This window comes from Callithrix jacchus, chromosome 16 (genome assembly GCF_049354715.1).
Source record: "Callithrix jacchus isolate 240 chromosome 16, calJac240_pri, whole genome shotgun sequence".
NCBI lineage: Eukaryota > Metazoa > Chordata > Mammalia > Primates > Cebidae > Callithrix > Callithrix jacchus.
The window spans coordinates 40463725-40491243 of NC_133517.1; the positions used below are offsets into that span (position 1 = coordinate 40463725).

A 27519-nucleotide genomic window follows, 5' to 3' on the forward strand; every position below is an offset into this window, starting at 1 on the left:
TGTCTTTTCTTGCATAAGCATAATAGTGTTATTGTAATAGGTATGGAGGTGCAATCGAAGTAATGAAAATATAGAATCTGATGCATCTAATTACGTATAAAGTGTTTCCATTTTGTTTCCTTTATTTTTAAAATGTTTCTACTTGTTCCTTTGTGACTTATTTTATTAATAATTCTGCATCGGGGTTTGATGTGTTTATCTGCACAAAGATGAGTCCGATTTGCTTAAGACCCTGCCGACTACAGTCCAGTTAGCCCTGGCCATTGATGTGAACTTCAGTATCATCAGCAAAGTCGACTTGTTCAAGGCAAGTGCTTTTACAATTCATAGAAAGATGCTGCATCTATTTCTCAGTGACATCTAAGCTCTTGATTTGATACGGCATTTATGGGGGTTTTGCCTTATGTTTTAACAAAGTCAAAATAACCTAGAGAATTTATGTGGAATTAAGGAGTCAAATAAATTACAGGTCTCTCTTCAGCAGATGACTTATTCTTTAGAAGCCTCTCTCTCTTCTAATTGGTGTCAAAAACGAAGAGTTCTTCAGACTCTTCTTGCATTAATTTAAATATAATGTAAATTATATGGCTCTATATCTTTGCTAGTACACGTATCACCAACCATCTATAAATGTGACTTGGCAATGCACAACAAATCAGACTCCAGATTAGCTCTGTAATGCCCTGACAATCAGAGAATTATATCTAATCATGTCTTCTATTACAAATACTTTGGATTTAGACTCTTAAACTGGTCAAATTTTACTTTAGAAGATTTTTGTTTATGAAAAAAAGTATAACAAATAATTTTTTAACTTTTTGAATGTTTTAAGTATTACTACTCTTTTTCTGCATTATATCACATGTAAACTTTTTTTTTTTTTTTTTTTTTTTTTTTTAATTTAGATGGAGTTTCACTCCTGTTGCCCAGGCTGGAGTGCAATGGAGCAATCTCTGCTCACCGCAACCTCCACCTCCTGGGTTCAAGTGATTCTCCTGCCTCAGCCTCCCAAGTAGCTGGGATTACAGGCTTGTACCACCATGCACAGCTAATTTTGTATTTTTTAGTAGAGACAGGGTTTCTCCATGGTGGTCAGGCTGGTCTCGAACTCCCAACCCCAAGTGATATACCCACCTCGACCTCCCAAAGTGCTGGGATTATAGGCATGAGCCACCGTGCCTGGCCATATATCACACATACATTTTTCTCAACTAATATTTCCTTCCGTGTATAGCATTCACTGACTCATCCATTCAATTAATTCATTCAACAAGTATTTATGAAGTTCCCACCATGTTCCAGGCACCATTTTAGCCACCACGAATTTAACAGTTGAAAACAAATACTCATACAAGTGTAACTTAAATTCCAGAAGAAGAGAATGAAAAAATAAACCTAACGTGTGGAGGTGTTAATGCCATGAGCAAAGTTAAGCAGGTTGTATGGGCTATTCTCGCATTGCTATAAAAAATACCTGAGACCGGGTAATTCATAAGGAAAAGATATTTATTTGGTCATCGTTCTGCAGGCTGTACAGGAAGCATGGCAGCATCTGCTAAGCTTTTACTCATGGCAAAGGGCAAAGCAGGAGCAGGACCAAGATGGGCAGGGTCAGTGTCACACACTTTTAAACAGCCAGATATGAGAAGTCACTGAGGAAGGACAGTACCAAAGTCACTGAGGTGCCAAACCACTCATGGGAAATCCACCCCTGTGATTTAATTACCTCCCACCAGCTCCCATATCCAACACTGGGGATTGCAATTCAGCAAAATACTTGGTGGGGACACAGATCCAAACCATGTCACAGGTTAAGGAGTATGAGGGTGGCACTGGTCAGGAAAGTCCTCTCTGATTAAATGCATTTGAACACTTAAGAAGAGGGCTGCAAGAAGTAAGAGAGCAAGCTACGCAGATATTGGGAGAGGAGAGAGAGGAATGAGGACAGGAGGGAATATTATGGGAGGATGGATAACACGATGTGCTGAGCTGGAAACACACTGCAAGGAAGCCAGAGTGACTGGAGCAAAGGCAGAGTGCTGGAAAGCAAGAGCAGCCAGAGAAGAGTGAAAAAAAAGGGAGGCTGAGGCAGGCAGCAGTTAATGGAGGGCCTTGGAGGATCTATAGACTTTTTGTTTATTTGAGAGACAGGGTCTTGCTCTGTTGTCCAGGCTGGAGTACAGTGGCACAATCTCTCAGCCCACTGCAACTTCTGCCTCCTGAGTCCAAGCAATTCTCCTGCCTCAGTCTCCCAAGTAGATGGGACTACAGGCATGCACCACCACACCCAACTAATTTTTGTATTTTTAGTAGAGACGGGATTTCATAATGCTGGCCAGGCTGGTGTTGAACTTCTGACTTCAAGCTATCTGCCTGCCTCAGCCTCCCAAAGTGCTGGAATTACAGGCATAAGCCACTGAGCCCAGTCATCTATGGACTTTAGATTATACTCTGAGTTGCAAAACACTAAGGCTCTTGAGCAGAAAGCGACCTATTCAAGACCAGTTTGAACACGATCTGTCCTACTGTGTGAAGAAAAGTCCTTAGGAAGCAAATGTGGAAGGCAGAGAGGCCAAATGGAAGTTATCACAACCACGTGTGGAAGAGATAACAGTGACCAGAACCAGGGATATTGAAGCAGAGTTTTTGAGAAGTGGCCAGTTACTGGGTGTATTCAAATCGAAAAAGCCCTGCTTTTCCTGTTTGATTATATGGAGAGGGTAAGAGACAGAAAGGGACCAAAGATGACTCCAGGGATTTAGTTCTGAGGAAGAACAAAGATAGCATTTGCAAGTTGAGTGGGCTGGAAACCACTCTTTGTCTTTGGATGTTGCTATGACTTGAATAATGATGTCCTCTCCAAAAATCATATGGAAACTCAATCCCTAATGCAACAGCAGGAAGACATATGGCCTTTTGGGAAGTGACTGAGTCTTGAGGGTTCCACCCTCCTGAATGGGTTTAGCACCATTATAAAAGGTCTCAGGGTGAAGAAAGGACTTTCTTGCCCTTCTGCTCTTCCACTATGTGAGGACACAGTGTTCCTCCCATCTGGAGGAGGCAGCAACTAGGCACCATCTTGGAAGGAAAAGCAGCCCTCACCAGACATCAAACCTGCTAATGCCTTGTTCTTGGACTTCACAAACTTTAGAAATGTGAGAAATAAATTTCCATTATTTATAAATTACCCAGTCTGTCATGTTCTTTTAATATCAGCACAAAAACAGATGTGACTATAAGATTCCAGTTGAAAATTTCATGTAGGCAGTTTGGTTTATAAATCTGAGTTCAGTGGAGAGATCCAAGCTGGAGCAATACACATGGACCTGTCAGCATGTTGGTGTATTTCAAGCCAAGGGACTCAATGTGATCACTTAAGATGTAAGTATAGACAGAAAAATAAATGTAATCCAGACAGAAGGATATGTCTTAAAAATAAGGACTCAGTAATATTAGAAACCAGATGAAGAAGCAGAAGCTGTGTGGTAGAATGGTTAGACACAGTCACCCCCAGCGTTAGGTTAACCCATGACTCTGTAAGTTATTAGAGTTAAGTTGGTATTCTAGGACTCTTTTCTTAACTATGTCCTGTGCTAGATTTCTGTCAATATTTTGATGATCATATAAAAGATGTGATTTTCAAATTGGCAGATAACACAAAGGAAGGAGGAATAGACTAAAATACGTTAATTACAACATTTAAAATTACTGAATACTTTGAAATGACAAGCAAAGCCAACAAAATTAACTTCAACAAGCATAAAAGTAAAATTCTAGGCCAGGCGTGGTGGCTCAAGCCTGTAATCCCAGCACTTTAGGAGGCCGAGGCGGAGGATCACGAGGTCAAGAGATGGAGACCATCCTGGTCAACATGTGAAACCCCGTCTCTACTAAAAATACAAAAAATTAGCTGGGCACGGTGGCGCGTGCCTGTAATCCCAGCTACTCAGGAGGCTGAGGCAGGAGAATTGCCTGAACCCAGGAGGCGGAGGTTGTGGTTAGCCGAGATTGCGCCATTGCACTCCAGCCTGGGTAACAAGAGCAAGACCCATCTCAAAAAAAAAAAAAAAAGTAAAATTCTAAACTTAGGTCCAAAATGAAAATATACAGGCCAGGTACCAGTAATCCCAGCACTTTGGGAGGTGGAGGCAGGGTGATAGCTTGAGCTCAGGTGCTCAAGACCAACCTGGACAACTTAGCAAGACCCTATTTCTAAAAAAAAAAAAAAAAAAAAAACTTAGCTGAATATGGTGGTACACACCTGTTGTCCCAGATACTCGGGAGGCTGAGCCAGGAAGATTCCTTGAGCCCAGGAGTTTGAAGCTACAGTGAGCCAGGATGGCACCACCATACCCAGCCTTGGTGACAGAGCAAAACCCTGACTCAAATATACATATACATATATATTCAAATATACATATATACATATATATATAAAGAGAGAGAGAGCAAGAGAGAGAGAGAGAGCTATATCTATATAACAAATGCAAAAGTGCAATAGTTTATCACACTTCTTTTTAGATAGGAGTTTTACTTGATCTCCAACTCCACGAGTCAGTAGAATTGTATATGGGATTCACCTACATTTTAACACAATATCAGTTTTCTTAATTATTTAAACTATGTTTGGATTAAATATCACATTTCAAATAACCAATTTAAGAAGGATTTTAACAAACTAGAATATATTCTGGCTAAGGGGTTAAGAGGAGGGGTTGAATTATGGACCAAGAATAGTAAAAGAGTAATCTCATAAAGTTATTCTGTGATGGTAGAAATCAGATTAAAGACTGCTGCTGGTGGTGAATGGGGATGAGGAGATTGATTAGTAAGGAGCATGAAGGGACTTTGTGGCATGATGGAAATGTTTTTTGTCTTGCTGGGGAAGGTATATAAGTGTATGCATTTATCAAAATTGATCCAACCGTCCCTTAAGATCAGTATATTTCATTTTATGTAAATTATTGCTCCATTTTCAAAGAAGAAGAAGAATGGCCTCGAAAGAAAATGTTTAGATGCTGAGAATATTTAGTTGTGAGAAAAATAAATCAATTCAAGGGCAGTAGAAGTTTCATATAGTAAAGTCTGTTACATGAACAAGGAATGAGACTTACTCTACCTTGTTCTGCAAAACAACACTCAACTGTAAACTCCATTTCTAAGTTGCAGACACCTCTACTGCATATAAATGTGTCTGTTGTATACACACACACACACACACACACACACACGCCATGGAATACAATTCAGCCTTAAAATGGAACAAAGTAATGGCATTTGAAGCCACATTGAAGGAGTTGGAGACCATTATTTTAAGTGAAGTAACTCAGGAATAGAAAACTAAATATCGTATCTTCTCGTTTATAAGTGGGAGCTAAGCTCTGAGGGCATAAGAATAATATAATAGACTTAGGGGAGCCAGGGGAAAGTGTGGGAAGGGGTGAAGGATAAAAGGCTACACAATGGGTACAGTGTACACTGCTTGGGTGACAGGTGCACCAAAACCTCAGAAATTACCACGAAAGAACTCATCTATGTAATCAAAAACCACGTTTCCCCAAAACTATTGAAATTAAAAATTAAACAAAATTATTTTTAAAAAATAGCAGAGTGCCTCATACATAAGGGTAGGTGTTACAAAATTTTTGTCTTATTTTTAAATACACATATACATATTTATGTGTGTACTAGGGACAATGAAAATGTATGTCTTATTACAGGGTATGATCAGAAATGTATGAAAGCCACTAAGCTAAATTATCTTAACAGTGTTTTAAAATATTATAAAACTCTTTATACCTGCATGACTAACAGGATAAGTGACAGCAAGTAACTTTTCTAAAAAAAACAAAAACCCTTCAAACTTGATACCAGTGACTTATGGGATTACCTCCGATTTGGGAACATATCAGTTTTCTGCCTCATAGTTTTTTCTTTGTTTTTAAATGTACTTTTTGGTACTCCACCAAATCAACAACATCTGATTGAGGAAAAAGCTTTAATCTTCACCACTTGCTAATGTTGTGTATAACTTAGATTCATTCTTTCCTGACATTTCTGTTAAAGAGGCAGTTTTTTCCAGAAAGAACCCATTTACATTTATATTTCTGTTACATGAAAAAGTGGTTTTTTTTTTCATAAAGCCAAGGGAAGTAGAAAACATGTAGGTATGGAATCTTTCTAAATTTATTTTCATAGAGACAGTGTGAGCAGTTTACATGAATTTATTTTCTTAGGGAGAAAGTAGGATGAATAGTGATCCTACACCCTACATCTCAAAATTTATACCCAAATGATCCCTGCACTGCTTCTGAATCAGTCGCCTACCTTCACCGAAAGCCACTTATGCGCCCAGGGAGCTGAGTGCAGAAAGGAGGGACTAGTCCAGGTGTGGGACTTAGAAGGACGCGTAGGAGCCTGTGGAGTGAGAAACTGGAGGCAGCTGGGTGAAAGCTCATAAGTGTGGAAAAGTATTAACCTGTTTACTGAAAGAGGCAATTCCATTAAAATGAGGCTAGGAGGATGGGTCCTTATTCAATGCAACTGGTGTCCTTATAAGAAGAGGCAATTTGAGCCAGGTGCAGTGGCTTACGCTTGTAATCCCAGCACTTTGGGAGGCGGAGGCGGGCGGATCATGAGGTCAGGAGTTCGAGACCAGCCTGACCAACATGGTGAAACCCCCATCTCTACTACAAATACAAAAATTAGCTGTGCCTGGTGGCACGCACCTGTAATCCCAGCTACTCATGAGGCTGAGGCAGAATTGCTTGAACCAGGCGGAGGTTGCAGTGAGTCGAGATTGTGCCATTGCACTCCAGTCTGGGAAACAAAGTGAGACTCCATCTCAAAAAAAAAAAAAAAGGAAAAAAAATGAGCTACAGTAGTAGTTCATGGCTGTTATCCCAGCACTTTGGGAGGTCAAGGCAGGAGGATTGCCTATAGACACAGAGATATCACGGGTGCAGGTGCACAGAGGAAAAGCCATGTAAGGATACAGTGAGAAGGTGTCCATCTGCAAGCCAAGCAGAGAGGCCACAGAAGAAACCAAACCCACTGATTCCTTGATCTCAAACCTTTAGCCTCTAGAACCATGAGAAAATAATGTCTGCTTTTTAAACCACACAGTCCGTATAACTTTGTTATGGCAGCCCTAACAAACTAATACACTTCTGATGAAAGTTTGTTACTATCCCATTTTACAGAGAGCAAACAACTTACCTGACTGAGGTCATGGAGCTCTAAGCATTGGGGCAGTTTGAGCACGGCTTTCTTTACACCGCTCTATCATTCTTATCTTCAGTTCTCTACCAACCCTATCTGGTTAACGGATAAGGTGGGGAGGAACTGGAAAATTTTACTAGAGTCAAAAGTCAAGCTGGCTTGGCACAGTAGCTCATGGCTGTTATCCCAGCACTTTGGGAAGTCGAGGCAGAAGGATTTCCTAAGTCCAGGAGTTAAGACCAGCCTGGCAACATAGTGAGACCTCATCTTTACAAATCACAGTAAATTTAGCCAGGTGCCTCTAGTTCTTAATACTCAGGAAGCCAAAGCAAGAGGATCACCTGAGCCCAGGAGGTTGAGGCTGCAGTGAGCCATGATCATGCCACTGTACTCAGAGCGAGACCCTGTTTCAAAAAAAAAAAAAGTCAAGTTCAAGCAATCCTTTGGCGATATTCACAGACTTAGTCTTGGCACATCAGATAGATACCTACAGTCACACATGCTTTTCTACTCTCCTGCTAAGAAAAGCGTCTGAATCTCATGAGGATTTTTTTCTCCTCTTAATCAAAGCAGGTGGAATTAGAGTCACAGATTTTCACTGAAACTTTGCTTCAATAAATTGTGGTTCATTAGTAAGATTTGCTGCTTCAACATGGAGTTATCAGAGTTTTGAAATCGCTTAGAGATGAATAGTTAAATTATATATTTTTTTTTAATTGTTCACAAAAATGGTTCCTCTTCCTTACAGATTTCATGTTATTCCAGGCCAAAGCACAAGTATTAAGCTAATAAGGAGCGATTAATTTCTATTATACTGGGCAATTTCCCCTCATTTCTGATGATTTATTATTTCGATCTCGATTTTTAAATACATTTAATCAAATTAAATGCTAGGGAAATCACATTTTGCCTCTACCACTGCATTACCAGAAATGGGAGAAACTTTAATAAAAGTTCTGTTTCGCCACCTAGTGGCTGGCGTTAGAATCGCAGCCTTTAGAAACAGCCCTCAGTTCTGTAGGAAACCAGGGACCCAGAGATGTCAAAATTGGAACGTGGGTACCATCAGTCTGAAAAGGAAGGCACCCTGTGTCTATTTGCTGCTCTGGCAGTTATGCAGAACTCATCCCAACAGGACACCTCACTGCGATCTTTGACTCATTGTTTGCGATTACTTGGCAAAGAGAGCCTGCAAAGGCTGTGACTTCTGTGGAAGGAGGGATGAGAAGGAAGTGTTCTGTGTGTGAGTGACAGACTGAGCCAGGAATAGCACGGGAAAGGCAGCATGCTTTCTAGCACTCACACGCAGATCCCCAGCAGTGACATCCTACTTATCTGATATGTCATCACATATTTACTCCACGGGGCCTGAAATAAGAATGCGAGAGTGAGACTACAGTGAGACCTGTGTTTCATTTCTACCAATGTTATTTTTACCCTTGTGGCATCAACAATAAAGTATTGCTGCTAGACTTTTAAAAATATTTTGAATAGTGAGTTTATAATCTAGATGAACTCCATTCAACTACACATCCTGAGCAGTTGCTCTGTCTAAAGCACTGAGCCAGACACGGAGGGCTACTGCAGCCATGTTGTTTCTGCCTTATGGAGCCCTCAATAGGGATCGAAGACACTAAATAAATGAGATAACCTACTTGGTTGTAAGGGACTCACACATACGAAGCACTTATATCAGGACCTAGCACATAGTAAGTTACATAGTTATTAAATGGAGAAATAAAACTGATGCAACCATGTGGAAGTTTCTACACAGGTAAAATCAGGTTCTTCCTGTGGCTCTGCCTGATTGTAGAAAAACTGATTAGATAAGGCGTCCCCACCCCCAGGTCCACAGACCAGTGCCAGTCTGTGCCTGTTGGAACAAAGAAGGAGGTGAGCAGTGGGTGAGTGAAGGCAGCTTCATCTGTATTTACAGCCACCACTCATTGCTGGCATTACTGCCCAAGCTCCACCTCCTGTCAGATCAGCAGTGGCATTAGATATCCATAGGAGTGGAACCCTATTGTGAATTGTGCATGCAAGGGATCTAGATTGCACATGCCTTAAGAGACTCTAATGTCTGATGATCTGTCACTGTTTCCTATTACCCCCAGAGGGGACTGTCTAGTTGCAGGTAAACAAGCTCAGGGCTCCCACTGATTCTACATTATGGTGAGTTGTATAATTATTTTGATATATATTACAGTGTAATCATAATAGAAATAAAATGCACAATAAATGTAATGTGCTTGGATCGTCCCGAAACCATTCCCCCAACTGGCCCCACTGATGAAAAAAAAAATTGTCTTCCATGAAACTGGTCCTTGGTGTCAAAAAGGTTGGGGACTGCTGGATTAGATTCATCCTCAGGGTTCCATCTAACTCATGACTTCCCACTTTGACCCAAACTCCTAGAAAATTAGAACTATTGCCAGTTTTCAGGGTATGTTTGATGATGATGATTTTTTTACTTGATTTGCAAATATTGACTGTAAATTTAGGTCTAATATTTAGAAGTAATATTAATAAATGATGACATCATAGCACTTTGCAAATATTTTATTGCCCTTAACTTCGCTGGTCCCAACAGCCACCAATCAGTAGCATGCTTCGCATAGTCAATGGCATGAAGAACTGAATTCAGAATTCCCTGCCCTAGTCATACCACCTATACCTTACTTGTTTAATGAGAATGGGGTTTAAGATAAAACAAAGCATGTCCTTTTGTAACAAACAGGCTGAGATGAAAAAGCCCTCAAGACCACTGTTTATATTTGAGAGTGACTTAAATTCACAGTGAGTTATAAAATACTGATGATACATTAAGTTCTGTTTCAAAGAAAGCAGAAATGAGCCTAGAAATGGAGAAATTCCATAAGAGTTAGAGGGTACGCATTCCAAGGATTAGTTTTACCAACTCTACAGTTGTATTCAGAGCTTGCCATTATTAAAAGAGGAATTTCCTGGGTGCAAGAGTCACCATCTAGCCTATGGTTCTGTTGTGAATTAAAACAACATTTCTCTTAACTCCATTCATATCTCCAATATCCTCATTCAAATCTGTAACACGCCTATACAGCACTGAATTTCTCATTGTCCAAAATGAAATCATTCCTAACAGCTTCATTCTGTATGTCAGCCCATTTTCATTTAGCACCTAAACCCTGGTGAGACACTGAGGATACAAGAGCGAATAATGCAAACACTTTGATCTCACATTGCTCAAAGTGTAAATAAAAACACACACTCCAGTGATACTCTTCCTCCAATACCTACTGCACATGTGACCTTAGAGAAAATTAACAAGCTTCCTGGGGCTCCAATCCGTATCTAAAAACCAGGAGTGATGACCATATATTCATTAATGCCAGGCATCAATGGGAGGCTGGAAAAATTTAACAGATAAAGATAAGATAGCAAAATGTAATACAAATGTTATGTACTAATATAATGTTAATGCTGATACTTACTCAGCTACTCTCACTTTATAGAAAAAGAGACATTTACAAAGCAAGCCAGTCTGACTTTTCATACGTCAGAAAATTTCCTAACTGTAAAGAAAATGGAGCTGGGTTACCGTGAGAAAAAGCCCCGGGATGTAATTCTTTTTAATCACATAATAATGGAGCAATGTATATCTCAAGAAAATAATCACTTTCTAGAGAAAAAAGAGAATGATAATAGTTTTCAAACACATCATAAAATATTATAACAACTTCATAATGCAAACTTTATTTCACTAGGCCTAAATTCAAATAAGAAAGATTTAGTCCTAAATCAAAGCTGCCCCAAAGCTACGGGCATCTTTTCATAAGGTAATCACTAGGGGACAGACTCACTTAATTGGTGAAACTTAAATTCTAAGTTTTTACTATATACAGCTGCTAGATTCCGTTTGCGTGTCTTGATCCATGTGCTATCCGAGTTTGTTAATGAAAAGTCATATTTAGAATGGTTCAAATGCTTTTCTCAGAAAATCCAAGCCTTCAACTGAAAGCTATCGATGTAAGTGCTTGTGTGTATTCTTGCTGAGAAAAGCGCTAATTGTTTGCTTATCTATCTTCAGGCTTATCTCCTAGGTTGGTCTCACACTTTCTATTGATCCGATTTCCTTCACTGGTGCTTTCTGCCCCTGAGCCCACCTAAAGGACACAAGTGGAAAGAAGATTAAACACGCTTCTCCACAACGGGAGATGCTTTTATTTTATTAAAATTTAAGATTAATAAAAATTAAAGTTCCACAGTTGTTTGAATCCGTGGAGGTGGAATCCATGGATATGGGGGCTGACTGTACTGCCACACCATTATGATTTGCTCTCATTTGATCTTGGGGTCTCTCGAGAGAGAGAGTGGGCATAAACTCCAGCCTCGTCCTCACGGAGCTCCAGATAATGAGTTGTGGCTGTTCACAGTGTGTCTTTCATGGGATACTCTTGATCCAGGTCCACGACCTCATGCCTAGATGGCCGACCATGAACAGACGTTTCTCTAAAAGGGAATTTGTTCATATTGACCAACACCCTTGTGGCTTTTGTCTGACCTGTGTCCAGTTTATTCCTGTAAGATAGCTACTCCCTCTGAAAATCCTGTACTGGAAAAGTAGTTAGGTTTGGATATGTCAGTCAGGTGAGACACAAAGGAAGCAGCAGAACAAAACCCATGAAATAATGGAAGCATTTTTATTACTTACAGATCCCAGAGAGAAAAGAGCAGCATACCTCAAAGGGCCAATGGGAAGGGGGAAGACTCATGCTCAACCAGTGGGAAGAGAGAGAGAGAGAATGAGAGCCAAAGCCTTTTTGGGATCCTGGGTGTTAGCCAGGGAGGCTTCCCAGGGGAAGTTCTAACAGGTTGGTTTACAGCAAGCAGACATGAGTTCCATGGGGTCTTGCTGTAACTGACAGGTAGTCACTGTGGAATATCTGCTCGTCCACGTGGGCTCTGGGGGTCGGTGGGGCAATCTTAGTAGGTTGCATTTAGCTGTATCATAGAGAGGTGGTCACCAGGAGGCAGTGGTATAAAGCAGATATCTGGATCAACCGCATTGAGGAACTGCGAAGAGGTAGAGAACTGGAAACCTTGTCAAGAGTGACTGATCCCTGCTTCCAGAATGAGAAAGTTAAACTTATACTCAAAACTGATGCCAAGGCAACATAAAATCGTAAGAATTTACCATACACACACATATATGTTTGTGTGTGTGTGTGTGTGTGTGTGTGTGTGTGTGTGTACTCTGATTACTGTGGCAGTAATTCTGATTTTATATATATGATTATACATAATATATCATATATTATATATAATATGTATAGATTATATTTACATATATATTTTATGTATAGATTATATATATATACTTAAAATCATAATTACTGCCACAGGAAAATCACATTTAAAATCATTAATATTTCCCATGAATACAACTGAATATAGTTGGGAATTTTCATCAAAGTACATTCTGATAGGAATTGTTCAAGGAATGAAAATTTCATTTTTGACTTACAAATTATAATTAAAACCTTAAAAATAATGCCAAAATTCATGTTATTTATATGAAAACAAATGTAAGTGGTTTTTTGATATCTTCTATTTCTGATCATTTACAATGAAAATCTCCATGGATATAAGTGATTGACAGTTACCTTCATTGCAGTAATATTCCAGACATATACATGTTCAAGAACTTCCAAGCATATTTCAAGTGGATTTTCTTTATCATATCAAAGACACAAATTTTTCTTAGTGGAGAAGATCCGAAAATCAATCCAAAGTTTGTTTGTCCTTTTCCTAAGCGAGTTTTAAATGGATCAGAATACCAATTTCTGAAGTAAAATTATTCTGAAATTATGACAGCATTTAGATAAATTAAGCACTTGGGCCATTCATTTAATTTTTACTGAAAACAAAAGAACCATGCCTTTCAGAAAAAAAATTGTTTGTGATTTGCTTTAGCAAATATGGTAACCTATCAGACATAGTAGAACCAAAACAAATGTAAATGAAACTTAAGCGTGCAAAGCAAATACACAATAAGCAAAGGAAAGGTAAATTTCCCTCTGCCAAAAAGGGCCTTTGTGCATATTTGTAAATACAAGTCATCCTCATCCTCAAATGATTCAAATTCAGTTACCCACATGAGCACTTTCCTAATGCGTCCCCTCTCTCCCATCCCACTCCCAAGCAAAATTAACTCTCTTTACCTTACAAGTTCTATGGATATTTGTGGCATGTTTTGTGACATGATTATCTTCTACCATCAATTACAGCTTTTCTGCTTACTTACAAGATCCCCCGAACTAGACTTACTTTCTTTCCTCTTGAATTCCTCCAAGGTTATCATACAAGGCCTTGCTCAAAACAGCTTCTCATCAGTATTGGTTAGACTGTATTAAGAAGATATGTTTTCTGGCATTGGCCTTTTTTTTCTTTTAGAGAACTAAAAGCTATACTTTCTCAAGTGATTTTTTTGAAATTCTAACACCACATTCATCTGAATGCTTCTCACCAATGACTACTTGGAGATAGTTCAATCATAAATTATTAGCTTGCCTTATCAGTCAAGCCACCCTGAAGTCTAAATTTCATATGGATCTGGGTCAAGTGTCTGCTACTGAAGCTGTTAGAGAAAACTGGTGATTGCTAAAGGAATGATTGTCCAGTCCACAAATTGGGAGCAGATCCTTTTCTGCTTCTTTCTCTGCCACTGACTGTATAATTAGTTCACAGCAAAATCGTAATTCCCTCAAGGGTGGATAGGACCACCCACAAAAGGAAAGCTGTTACATGTTAGCAGCTCTGAGAGAAAATTAAAATATATATATATATGATGAAAGCAAAAGATTCAAAACTACTATGTAAGTGAGATTTTGTAGACCTAAAGATTTTTCCTTAGCTCATATAGATGTAATTAATTAAACAGAATACAGATATAGACCTATAGTCAAACAAATAAAATTTGTTTCTTATACTATTGAAGTGAACATAAGCAATCATTGACTCAACAGATATTGTTTTTGTATCTATTGTGTGCATTTTTCCTGCCTTAAGAAGATAATTCAGTTGGGGAAGAAGGATAGACAAGACTGCAAGGTTAAATAATAATATCTAACAATGGTATGAAACATGTCTGAAGAAAGAAAAATATCTGGCAAAGATTTTGATCTATGTTGGTCCTAACATAATAATAATCTATTATTATTATATTATCATTAATAGCTCTCATTACGTACGATGTTAAGTTTTGTTATAAGTGCATTTTGATCCCCATCCTACGGGTTAGGAAACTGAGGTCATGAGATGTTATGTAGCAAAACAATATGTAGTAGAGACAGGATTCACACCCAAGCCTATCTGAGCAAGATCTAAATTCTTGCCATTATACTGTAGGTATTTTTTTCTAAATTTTGGGTCAAGACAAGTCCATAGCCATTGGCAGTTAATTTTTTATGCTAATGCAAACAGTGTGTATTACTATTTATTTTCATTAAGTTTTGAATTCATTTGGAATATTGGCCTTTTCATTGTGTCTATATGAATTATTTTTCTTTTTCTATAGGGTTGTGATACACAGATGATTTATGACATGTTACTAAGATTGAAATCCATTCTCTATTTGCCTGGTGACTTTGTCTGCAAAAAGGTGAGTGAATGTTATTTTTCAAATGCACAACTAATAAATAAATTTGAGGATTTCAGATGTAGGTCAAGAGCATTGTTTAAACAAAATTTGTCTGGGATGAATTCCGTAGTATAGAAATAATTATGACATATACCTCTGTACAGCAATAATGTGCTCTCAGATTTCACAAAGGAACAAGACAATGTGGTTTTCATTACTTATAGGATAGAAGTGTGGGTAATCTGAAAAACTGCTTTGTATAAATGTTAATTATCAATTGTCACAGCTCATTAATTTCAAATATTTAAAGTGGAGGAAAAAGTTACAGAAGCTATAGGTAGTTCAGCCTTTTTAATGTCTTCGACAAAATATCAGTTACCTTCATTTTGCTGTCCCAAATGGTGAATAATCAATGCCACATTTTTAAAACTGTACTGTGCTTTTTTATGATTACAAAGTAAGACACGTTCATTATTTTAAAATAGAAAACACATAAAAACATAAGGATATAAATTCCACCATCCAGTAATCACTATTCATATATTTTGACCTATCTTTTTATACTGACTGATGGATAGACTGACCTTGTGTTATAAAAGTGGCATCATACTGTACATATGTTTTAAAATATGTTTTGTCATGTAACAATATATCATATGAACATTTTATGTATTAAGTCATCTACAATATGATTTTTTAAAGCTGCATGATATTTCAGTCTATGGATGCATCAGGATCAATTTTTAAATGTTTGCCATCATAAATAAAATGAACATCCCCTCAGATAAATATTTTTGCATATCTCTGATCACTAACTTGATAGGGGAGAAAAGGAATAGTGACCCTGGGATTTATTAATGAGAGACTAAATCCATGATAAACTCAATAATCAATATTTAAGGGCACAGTGGCTCACGCCTGTAATCCCAGCACTTTGGGAGGCCGAGGTGGGTGGATCATGAGGTCAAGAGATCGAGACCATCCTGGTCAACAAGGTGAAACCCCGTCTCTACTAAAAATACAAAAAATTAGCTGGGCATGGTGGTGCGCACCTGTAGTCCCAGCTACTCGGGAGGCTGAGGCAGGAGAATTGCTTGAACCCAGAAGGCAGAGGTTTTGGTGAGCCGAGATCATGCCATTGCACTCCAGTCTGGGTAACAACAGTGAAACTCCATCTCAAAAAAAAAAAAACAAGAAAGATGAGCAGTTCAAAAAATGCAAGATGATCCAAGACCTTGGTGAGTACACAATGAATAAAGATGAGAGGCACTTTTATAATTTTAAAATAATGTGTCAAATGCTGTGGTCAAAGTCAGCACAAACTGTTGTAGGGCATAAAGGGCAGGTGCCTGTCCCTCCTGGTTACTGGTAAGATTTCCTAGAGAAGATGAGGTCTGAGCTAAGTCTCAACAAATGAATTGGAGTAAACTAAGTGAAGGAGGAAACAGGCATTCTGAGTAGAGGAAAGAGGTGTGAGCTAAGGCAAAAAGGATGGACTGTGTCTGTAGAGGGAAGGCGGAGAACTACAAAAAAGTAAATGTTAGGACAATTTAATAATGATTTATTCCACAAAACTCAGTAAATATTTTTCAATATGATAAGCCAGAAACTGTGATGGGTACTGAGAAAAAAAAAAAAAAAATATATATATATATATATATATATATATGGTTCTTGTTCTTTAGGGGCCTGCCTTTCTAGTGCCATGGTATTCAACTCACAGTGCACATCAGAATCACCTGAAGAAGTCTGGGCTCTGCCCTTCAGTGATTCATTTGGTCTAGATGGAGTTCATATACCAGTATTATTTAAAAGCTCCTATATAATTGTAAAACACAGCAAAATATAAGAACCACTGGCTTGATGGGAGACAGAAGCAATAAACAAGTGAAATTAAATAAATGATAATTCCAAAATGTGCTAAGTTATTTAAAGAGAAAATAGAAGTTGCCAGAAGAGTATGTAGTGGCAAAGACACTTAATTTAGATCCAGGTTTGGGAGACGGTGAGGTTATTAGGTTATCAGGAGTGACCTTTGAAAAATCTAAAGAGAAATAGTTTTTAGTTAAAAAAAAAAAAAAAGTGGACAGGATGGCATTTTTTATGAAGACTTGGAGCCATGAGCCAAGAGGCAAGATGGAGCTTGGCATATCCAAGGAACAGAAGGAAGTGAGTGATGGAGACTGTGATGAAAGACAAGGTCAAATGGAGTATGAAGTACTTCAAGGCATCAGATGGAGATCGAACTACACAGTGAAAATGAGAAAGGAGGGAACTGGAATATGAAGGAAGATGACTTCAAGAGAAGCTCAAGGAAAGGCCAGAGAAGAGGGACTTGGTTCTAACTTTGAAGAGCTCTGGTGTCTATGGAAGAGGTCAATGAAGAAGAGTTGGAGAGGGCAACTGAGAAGGAGCTTTCAGAGATGAAGGGGAAACATGGAAGAGAGATTATGATAAAATGGGAACCAAGAATATACAATCCCACACAAATTAGTCCAAGTTAAAAGAAGGCAGATTGGTGATATGAAATCAATTTTATTAAAATGGGAAATACAAATCACAGTGCACTCCAAGGACTCCTTGGGGGCAGTGGCACACTGGAATGACATGACTTTAATGTGCCAAAATGTCCTTTCATTTGGTGCCAGTAGCAGAAGAGATTGAAAACTGTAATAATTCACATGAACTTTAGCACCTGTGCCCCTAAGCAGTGCAAATTTGTTTAACAAAGTATGAAATGCAGAGCAGATGCAGCCTTCTCATTTCTAATTTCTTCTTCACATCACACTCATCACTCAATAACAAAAACATCAGTGGAGACAAATGAGGCAAGAAAAGGAAAACGTAGGTGGGAAAGTAGAAACGAGGAGACACTAGAAGGACAAGTCACATTTAAGAGGGGGATTTACATGAAAGTAGATACTGACAGAAAAGGAAGGCTGTTACTTGACAGGACTTTAGACAGATGAATTCAGCTTTGTTTTGCTTATCATTTTCACAAAACATTGAAGGCAAGGGGAAGGAAAAAGATATGTTTAATTTGAGGTTATTTATATCATTTAAGGGATGACAGCATTTGGGGCCAAGTTTGCTGACCTATCTCATCCCCAGGATGGTTTAGACATTGACTGAATAGCACCTTGGGCTGGTTGAAGGAGTGGGAGTTTTCTCCAGATGCTCTATGGCAGAGCAGGAATTACCTAGAGCTCTTGTTAAAGCACCGATTTCTGGGACCTCATTCCCCAGAATTTTGCTTCATATTTCTGCAGTGAGAATTCTCAGTGAACTGAGAATTTGCACCTCTAAACAAGCACTTAGTGATGCGGATGGTGCTGACCCAGGAACCACACTTTGAGTAGCACTGCGCTTTTCTGACGGGGTGTGCTTGTGTGTCATAAAGTCCCCAGAAGTCTCGGAAACAGCTTCCTACACAGGAACCCTGACATTTTGAAGTGCACTGTCTCCAGGGGTTACTTCAGTCTACACGAAGCTCTTGCTTTTTCATACTTTCTCCAAATTAGTCCACACACTAACAACCAGGGCTTGGTTCAATCTTATTTTGCACATGCTGTCAGCCCTTATTCTCTGAGGAATGTCTACTTCATTTGAATGCTAATTAAACTTGCAGAAAAGGCTTAAATTAGGCTAGAAATATGTAAGAAATAGTGGAAGCTTTGGTTCATTGATTATGCCAGATCTCCTTGGAAAATTATTGAAATGATCATTAAAAAATAATTAAAAGAGCCAAACTATATTTAAGTACCCACTTGTACTTCTACCTCCAGTCGGTTGTAATAACTGCCTTTGAAAAATCATTCCAGTTCCTTGAGAACTACCTCATGCAAGGAATAAGGAATATGATCCTGTCCTCTTCATTACTTCCTAAAGCATCTCTTGGAAAACTAATTTTCAGACATCTTGCCTTATTTTTAAAATCATTCATGGCTATTGTATTGGTTTTAAGAGATCAGTACTGATACTGGAGTCACCGTTAAATATGGTCTGTCTTCATGTGTTATATAGAGTCAGATGACATAGGTGCTGCTACTCTAGTGCTGTCGCCTGCAGGCCTTATAAGTTTCCTCAAGACAGTTAATTTTTTAAGCTTCCACTACTAATTTTTAAATAAGAGTAATGACAGCTTTCCTACTTGACCTCACTGGGATTTTTGCAAGAATTAGATGAATTCCTATCTATGAAATGTTTGCAGCTATAAAGTAGCATGTTCTGCTAGAACAAATACAGGAATTAAGGAGCTATGTAAATGTCAGATAATGTAACAATATTTAAAGTAATATGCAAAGACAAGATATTGTTATTAGCATTAATAGTATGTAAATAACTATAATAAGATCCATCTATATTGGAATTTCTACTTTGATCTCTTTTTGAGTATAAATATATGCTTAATATTTTGCACAGGCCAGGTGCAGTGGCTCACACCTGTAATTCTAACACTTTGGGAGGTCAAGGCGGCAGGAGCACAGGAGTCCAGGAGTTTGAGACAAGCATAGACAACATGGCAAAACTCTGTCTCTCCAAAAAAAATACTAAAATTAGCCAGGCATAGTGACTTATGCCTGTGGTCCCAGCTACTAAGGAGGCTGGGGTGGGAAGATCACTTGAGCCCAGGAGGCAGAGATTGCAGTGAGCCAAGATCATGCCACTGCACCTAGCCTGGGCAACAGAGCATAACTCAGTCTCACAAAAAAAAAAAAAAATTCTTAATTTAAAAAAGCGTTTTGCATAATGCAAAACACAAACGTATTTCCTGCTTTGCTCAATTAGGAGTTGTGGGTTCTAGGCTTCCTTTTCTTCTAATTACTGAGTCATACAACTTTATCTAATTGGCTAAGCCAATCTGTGCCTTTGTTTTAATTTCTGTAAAAAGGAAGTAATAGCACTTACTCTACCTTCCTTATAAGAGTAATGGGGAGATAAAATGAGAATTTCAACTTCCTGGATATTAACTAAAAGGTAGAGTCTGTTAACTTTAAACACAACCTGGCAATTATAAAGCAATAATAGCTGATGTTCAGGAAAATAAACCTAGGTATTGAAGGATTTTAAAATCTCCCAGGGAATAGCTAAATTATATTTTCCTCATTCCTAAATGAGTGTCTCCTATATGCCAAACCTGTGCTCAGCACTGGAACAAAGTAGACATTTTCTCAGCCATCTCAGTGAGTAAACTACAATCATTATTTTTTTCTTCAAAGCATGATATAGGCTAAATATTTTTAACAATAAAAATATTTAAAAATTTCTTAATCTTGAGTTGATTTTACTGTATTCTAATTCTTTCAAAGTATGGTTAATGAGAATATTTGATTAACTCAAATAACCCAGTTCTCTCCCAAGCCGAGTAAGTGAATTTATTATATTAATGCTGTTTTTTTTATAGCTCTAGGTAATAAAGGCACAACTCATTCAGACATGTAGGTACTACTATCCTAATAGTTTGCCTAGTGTTATGCAATCTGGCCTATTTAGAGTTTAACAACTCTTCTTGACCTAAGTGCCATTTAGATCTCTTGTAAGACATTTATCCATTTTGGAAGTTAGAGTGAGAAGCTATGTTCCAAGGGTCTCATAACCACTCACTAGTTTGGTGATTTACTTGTAAGAACTCATACAATTCAACATAAAGTTATATTTATGGCTTCAGATTTATTACAGCAAAGGATAAAATGCAGGAATAGCAAGAAAAAGATATGCACGAGCAAAGAATAGAGAAATCAGACACAGGCTACTAGGTCCTATTTCTATGAGGGTCACATGGATGCATTTTTCTCTCCAGTGGATGATAGAAACATGAGCAAAACATCTCCACTGGGGAAGCTCCATGGTAGACTTGGGTCAGGTGTCCTTAAATGGGGCATATAGCTGCATGACCAGACATGATTCGGACTTCAAACTATTTACGAGGTTCACATCATAAATCTTTGTGTTAATATTAAGTAGTGTCGACAGCCTGGTGCATCCCGCTACACTGGCTCAGGAATATAGAATAACACCATTAACCAGTGGCAATGTGAACATTCCAGGAGTTTAATTCTTAGGGTTTGAACAAAGATCCTTGCCCTGGTCCCAAGGGTCCCCAAAGATAGGCAAGAACAGTAAAACAGCCTGCTGCATTAACACTTTATCTCAATATGGAATACTAATAATAGCTCAAAGATCTCCTATGCCCCAATTCCTCAGGTCAGACCTCAATGCCATGGGTAGAAGTGTAGAACTGACCTTTGAAAGGCTGTAGTCTATGCTCTTTGGCTAGACCAAGCAACTTCTTCCAGTCAAAGCCAGGCTCGACAATGCTTACAACCAATTACTTCCTCTACCCAGGGTCCTTCCTAAAGCAAAATATTTTCCTGTATCCAGGGGAGGCAAACAGTACTCACATATTGATAAGTATCATCTTCCTAATCATTTCCTTTCACATGATATGTCCGACCAATGTCAGAAAATACTTCAGGTCTTAAGATAGTTACTTTTACATTAATGTTCTTGGCTTCCTTCATTTATAGTTACTTCTCTAAAGAAGTTTATGTTTCTTAATTTACAGCATAATTGTCAAGAATAAAGTAACTACCATTTCCTCTTTATATTTGACATGTAGGGCGAAATTGGCAAGGAGATGTATATCATCAAGCATGGAGAAGTCCAGGTCCTTGGAGGCCCTGATGGTACTAAAGTTCTGGTTACGCTGAAGGCTGGGTCAGTGTTTGGAGAAATCAGGTATCTGAAAGACACTTCATAATACTGAAGTCCATCATTAGTCATAAAAGAAAAGTCTTAGATAGTAATATAGGTAAAGTCCCTGCTCAGATTTATCAAAGGTTTGATTGTGCTGAAAGCATTGGTAAAATAAGGATTTTCATGTTTCTATTCATCCCTTCACCGAAAAGACCTGAGGAAAAGAACTGGGTCATTAAGCGCTTTAGTCCAGGACCTAGAGCAGTGCCTGGTATAAAGCAGGTACCCAGTATATGCTGAATGGATGTGCAGCTGAATGAATTAATAAGAGAAGGGGTTTGGAGGGTTGATTGTTCACAGATTGCTGGAAGACTTGAATGCCTTGCTAACAACGGGGTCTTGAGTAGGCCAGTGATGTGATCACAGCTGTGGGACCAACTTTCCTGAGTCGGAACTCCAGTTTCACCACTACTAGCCTTTTTCCTCTGTTACTTGCCCCTCTGTTTCTCAGTTTCCTCACCGTAATAATTAGGATAATAATAGAACATGTCTTAAAGGGTTTGTGAATGAATTAATTCATTAAAACCACTTAGAACACTTCCCAAGATCTATTAAGAGCTCAATAAATATTAACTATTTTTACCATTATTTCCTATTGGCCTGGAAAAGTTTATCCTAGAATGAGGAAGTCCCCAAGAGTAAAAATATAGATTGCAAATTTAAGCATCTTGTGGGCTAAACACTTCTGTATGCATTATCACATTTACATTTATTCATTATTCAACCAAAATGTATTCATTGAGAGCCTAGCACATGCTAGGTACTGCTTTTAACTCTGGGAATAAACTATATAAAAATAGTAGACAAGATATAGCCCCTCACAGAGCTTACAAGTCTAGTCGGGAAAAACTGATAATAAAGAGTTAATTAACTAGACAAGATGAATTCACATTGTAATAACTACCATGAAGAAAAAAATGGTTAGAAAGTAACTGGACCCTACTTAGATGCAGTGGTCAGGAATGACCTCTCTGGAGAGATAGTATTTGACCTGAGATTTGAAAGAGTAAGGGATCAGCCATTCAGAATTGGGGAAGAGCCTCTCTGATTAGGCGAAGGTCTAGAGGTAAAGCAAGTTTGTCTGGTCAAGGGGCAGAAAGGTCAGTGTGGCTGGAGTACAGTGAATGAGAACGCTGAGGGGAGAGAAGGCTAAACAGGTGAGCAAGGCCCAGATAACACATGGTCTTTCAAGCCTTGATAGAAATTTATGTCTTTTTCGAAATACGAATGAATGCCAGTAGAGGGTTTTAGGCAAAAGAATGACACACTCTGAATTATTATTTTAAAAGACGACTTCAACAGTTATGTGGAAAAGACACAGTAGAGCAGCAAGAATGACTAGAGACCAATTGGAAGTCAACCGTGATGGCTTGAGTGAAAGATAACGGTGTCTAGAACTAGGATATTGGCTCTTACGATGAATAGAAGAGTACCCGGTCAGGCAGTTATCCATATATTCATTTCATAACTGAGAAAATTGCTATCCCAAGGTACCAAGTACTGTATCTTGCACAGGACACCATAGCTAATGAATTAGAGGAACAACATTCAAACCTGGGTCTCCACGGATCGGGGTCCAGTGATCTTTATACCACATCACAGAATAAATTTCCAACCTCTAATTTCATAGTTGCTAAGCACTTATCTTCGTGTTCCAGAAATATGGATAATTTCAGATGACCTCATATTAGCATCCTTAGGGTTTCTTTGGAATGTTGAAGCATGTTATTTCTCTGTTGGTAAAGTGGCTTCTCTTTTAAATTTTTTCTCCTTTTTTAACAACTGATTGTTGTTAAGGTGATCCTCTGAGAATCTTGCTCTTGGGCAGTGGTGGAAACACTTCTCAGAATGTACAAGACCTGAGTTCTTTGCCTGTTTTCTATCATTTCCTTCCTGGGAGTCCTTGCAAAAGTGATTTAATATTTTGGGACTTAATAATCACTATAATCTTCAAGGTCATAAAACATGCAATAGTTTAATCTGAAACACTGCAGAAATTAATTAGCTGACCTTTCCCAAGGGTTGGGTACTCCCTGAAGAATAAGCTTTATAAATACAAGTATGTTAATTGCTGATATTATCATCACAGGAGGAAATACTCTAGGAATTGAATCCAGTATTGCTGAGTTGCAACTAAAAGTAATCCTAGATTCCTGACAGGAGCTTCTCAAATAAATCTCCTATTACTCATCTGGTTTCTAAGGCCAAATTGAAACCAGTAGAACAGACAAGCTTTAAACTTGCTCAGTAGTTTGGTTGATTCAAGTAAAAGGGAGCTTTTTGCCTTGATTCTCTTTTTGGCTGTGGTTATGGGGAAACAGGATGCATCTGCCTCTTTCCAGATACCCACAGGCTTCACAGGCCCACAGCTGTCATACGCCCCTGAAGCTCCAGTCATTTATTCCAGAGCTGGAGGCATGCCTGCCAAACATCCAGATACTGGAAAGATCTGGTAATAGTGTTTACTACTCAAAAATGCTGTGACCTTTGTTAAAATGAGCTAAATCCAGCACTATCATGTAGCCTTTAAAAAAGAGTTCTTTTTCCTCAGGAAAAAAATAAAGAAAAAAATTAAGGGCTTTCAAGGACATTATATATTAATCCAAAAGTGCAAAACCCTGACTGAAATATAGATTTACAGCCTGTGACAGAGAAAACCCAGACCACATTTCCAATTAACATGTGAAGAGTGCAGATGCCCCCATTTCTAAAAGAGAGACCCAGGGTCTGCTTAGGGGTGGCCTTGTGGTGGTTCCGACTCCATCATTTTCCTTACACGTACATTTAGTCCCAAGTCTTGTTCACCGAATGTATTTGACCACTTCCTGTCTGCATTCTGCATCTGTTGAAATGTCATTTTTCTTAAAACATATCTGAATTTTTATTCTTATGTTGCCATTATGGTTTCAATAGGATTTTCTATTGGTTTCATCTCTTTGGAATATCCTCCCCCTGGAAAATTTTCATTTATCCTTCAAATGCCATATTTTCGAAGCCATCTTTAACCCCTAAAACAACTAGTTGCTCTTTATTCTATGCTTCCATAGCATTTTATTTATGCCTTTACTACAGTAATTACTACTGATTTATAATTGATTTATTCAGACAGGTCTCTCCAAAAACTAAGCTATTAAAATTTAAGAATTCATCCATTTTCATATCACCAGCAGCTACATAAACACTATATACTAAGTGGTGATTTTTACTTACATCATGCCTCCATTCAAAAATAAGTTGCAGCAGCTCTTCAGCAATTTTAAATTAATTAAGTTCTTAATTGTGATTTGATAGAAACAAAAGAAAATGATATTGCATCCCCTTACGGCACCAGCATAGAGTGAAAGGAGAGGCCATGTATTCCTTCTTTGCCAGGTACAGTGCCAGTCATGCGGGTACAGAGGAGAACAAGAAACAATCACTCTCCTCAAGGGCCTTACAAGAGACTTCAATACCTAGTGATTAAATGTATGGATTGTGTCCCAGGAAGACAGTGTGTACAAGATAATATGGGGAACAAAGTCTTCGCAAGGACCAGTGCATCCTTTGGATCTGGCAGTTACTAGAGGTTATTTGGAAACCTAAAGCTGAACCTTCTGTGGTTTTCAAATGATATGTGCACACAGCACAGTCCTAGAAGCCCCTACTATGGGGCATGTAAAGGATAATTGACATGATGCCTGTAGTGCGTTGAATGGTGTCTCCCTCAAAGATAAGTCCACATCCTAACTCTAGGAACTTGTGTATGTGACCTGACTTAAACAAAAGGGAGGGGGGGTCTTTGCAGATGTAATTAAATGAAGGATCCCAAGATGAGATCATCCTGGATTATCTTGAAGGGCCCCAAGTCCAATGACAAAGAGGGTTCTTTTTTCTAAGGACACTTTTTATGTGTCCCTATAAAAGACCTAAGAGGAGAAAGCCATGTGAAAACTGAAGGCAGAAACTGGTGTAATGTAGCCAAGAAATGCCTGGCAGCCCCAGAAGCTGGAAGAAGCAAGAAAAGATTTTCCACTAGAGTCTTTAGAGGAAAACAGAGCCCTGCTGATATTTTGATTTTGGACTTCTGGCCTCCAAAACTGTGAGATAGTACATTTTTTGTGGTTGTAGGTCACTTGTTTTGTGATAACTTGTTATAGCAGCCCTGGGAAACTAATACAATACAAAATTATTTAAATTGTTCACTTTTAAATTTTTACTGGGGATAAACAAAAGCATGTTTGACACTCTATTTCACCCTACACAGCCACTCTACCTCCAAGACCTGTCCATCTTACCATCTAAGGATGTCCCAAATCATTTGCATCTTACATTCTCCACTGCCACGACTTTGGTTCAGCCATCTCTTGTTGGACAGCTATAGTGGCTTACTCCCAGTCACTCAATCCAATAACCATATTCTCCACAATCAGTCTCCACTCTCCAGCCAGCGGGACCTTTTCGAAACAGATCTGATCATATCACTGCCCTCCCACTTAAAACCATTTAATGCTTTCATGCCATTTTTAGGAATAAGAACAAAGTTATTTTCCTGACCTATGAGATCCTGTAGAGTCTAGCCCCTGCCTACCTCTCTTCTTCTGGTTGCACCTGACCCTCCTTGCTCTCTTTATTTAATTTAATTTATTTATTTGAGATGGAGTCTCACTCTGTCACCCAGGCTGGAGTTCAGTGGCACCATCTTGGCTCACTGCAACCTCCACTTCCCAGATTCAAGCGATTCTCCCACCTCAGCCTACTGCGTAGCTGGGATTAAAGGCACCTGCAGTCATGCCTGGCTAACTTTTGTATTTTTGTAGAGATGGGATTTCACCATGTTGGCCAGGCTAGTCTTGAACTCAGGTGATCCACCCACCCCAGCCTCCCAAAGTGCTAGGATTACAGGTATGAGCCACTGCACCCAGCAGTCCTTGCTCTTTTTAATCCAGATACCCATTGCTTGAATGCACCACACTCTATTCAGTCACAGAGAGTTTTTTGCACATTCTGTTACCTCTGCCTGGATGCTTTCCCTACCCTTTTACCAAGATCTCGCTTCTTTCAGGCCTTCCTGGATTTCCTGCTATAGGGGGCTCCCAGGTCTCCTTGCTGTACATTTTTATCCAACAATGTTCCTTTCCTTTGGAGCACTTATCTTTGTAACTATACATGCATTAGTGCATTTATTTCTTCAATGTTTTTCTTCCTTTTTAAATTGCAAGCACCAGAACCACCATCTATGGCTGTGCCAACTGTTCTCTGCACCAGGATGTCCAATGAGGGACTGGGAGAACAGGAACCCAGTTCACATTCCACTTCTGAGCCATGAACCCTGGCTGTTGTATTCCCTCTCCTGCACAGTTACCTTTCGTTTTCTTAAAGAAGGCATTCTTCTAGCCAAACACAGGACTGCACATGCTCAGAAAGGCCACACTTTTATAGTTTTCATGAAGACACTTTACACAGGCTCCCAGGGGTCCTGGTAGACACCATGTGTGGCTTGTTCTATACTTCATCCCCAGCCCTTAAGACAATGACTAGCCTATAATTGCCTAATAAATAGTCATTGAATAAATAAGTGAATGTAATTATCTTTCTATCTTTGTGAATGTACAAATTCATTTTTGTCATGAATATGCATATTCAGCCTTGTGCCCTTTTGTCAGTTTTCATTTTAAGAATAACATGGCTATATTTATCTTTGGAAAATTACTTTGTTTTTCTTTTAAGTTACTTATTTGAGATTTAATTCCCAAAATTCAGAATAAAAAGGCCAAAAAAATAGAAGTATTTCTATAACACTTGTAATATTTTTTATTTTCCAGGAAAAAAATTGAACCAATTTATATTACAACCAAAAGATGTAGCTATTTTTTTCAGTATTACTGATATTACTTTATTATTCTCATTGCTTTTGCATTTTAATAGGTTGTTTTAATTTGCAGTTC

The 27519-nt window shown here is 38.5% G+C and overlaps 1 protein-coding gene across 2 annotated transcripts in view; it reads left to right on the forward strand.

Moving 5' to 3' along the window:
- CNGB3 (cyclic nucleotide gated channel subunit beta 3) overlaps positions 1 to 27519 on the forward strand; it is a 155191-nt gene that overhangs the window by 111802 nt on the left and 15870 nt on the right. For both annotated transcript variants that reach the window (XM_054246780.2, XM_002759049.6), the window contains exons 13-15: positions 210 to 307; positions 14777 to 14860; positions 21459 to 21577. In XM_054246780.2, coding sequence (XP_054102755.2) covers positions 210 to 307; positions 14777 to 14860; positions 21459 to 21577 — 301 coding nt within the window. The remainder of the gene's footprint in view (positions 1 to 209; positions 308 to 14776; positions 14861 to 21458; positions 21578 to 27519) is intronic.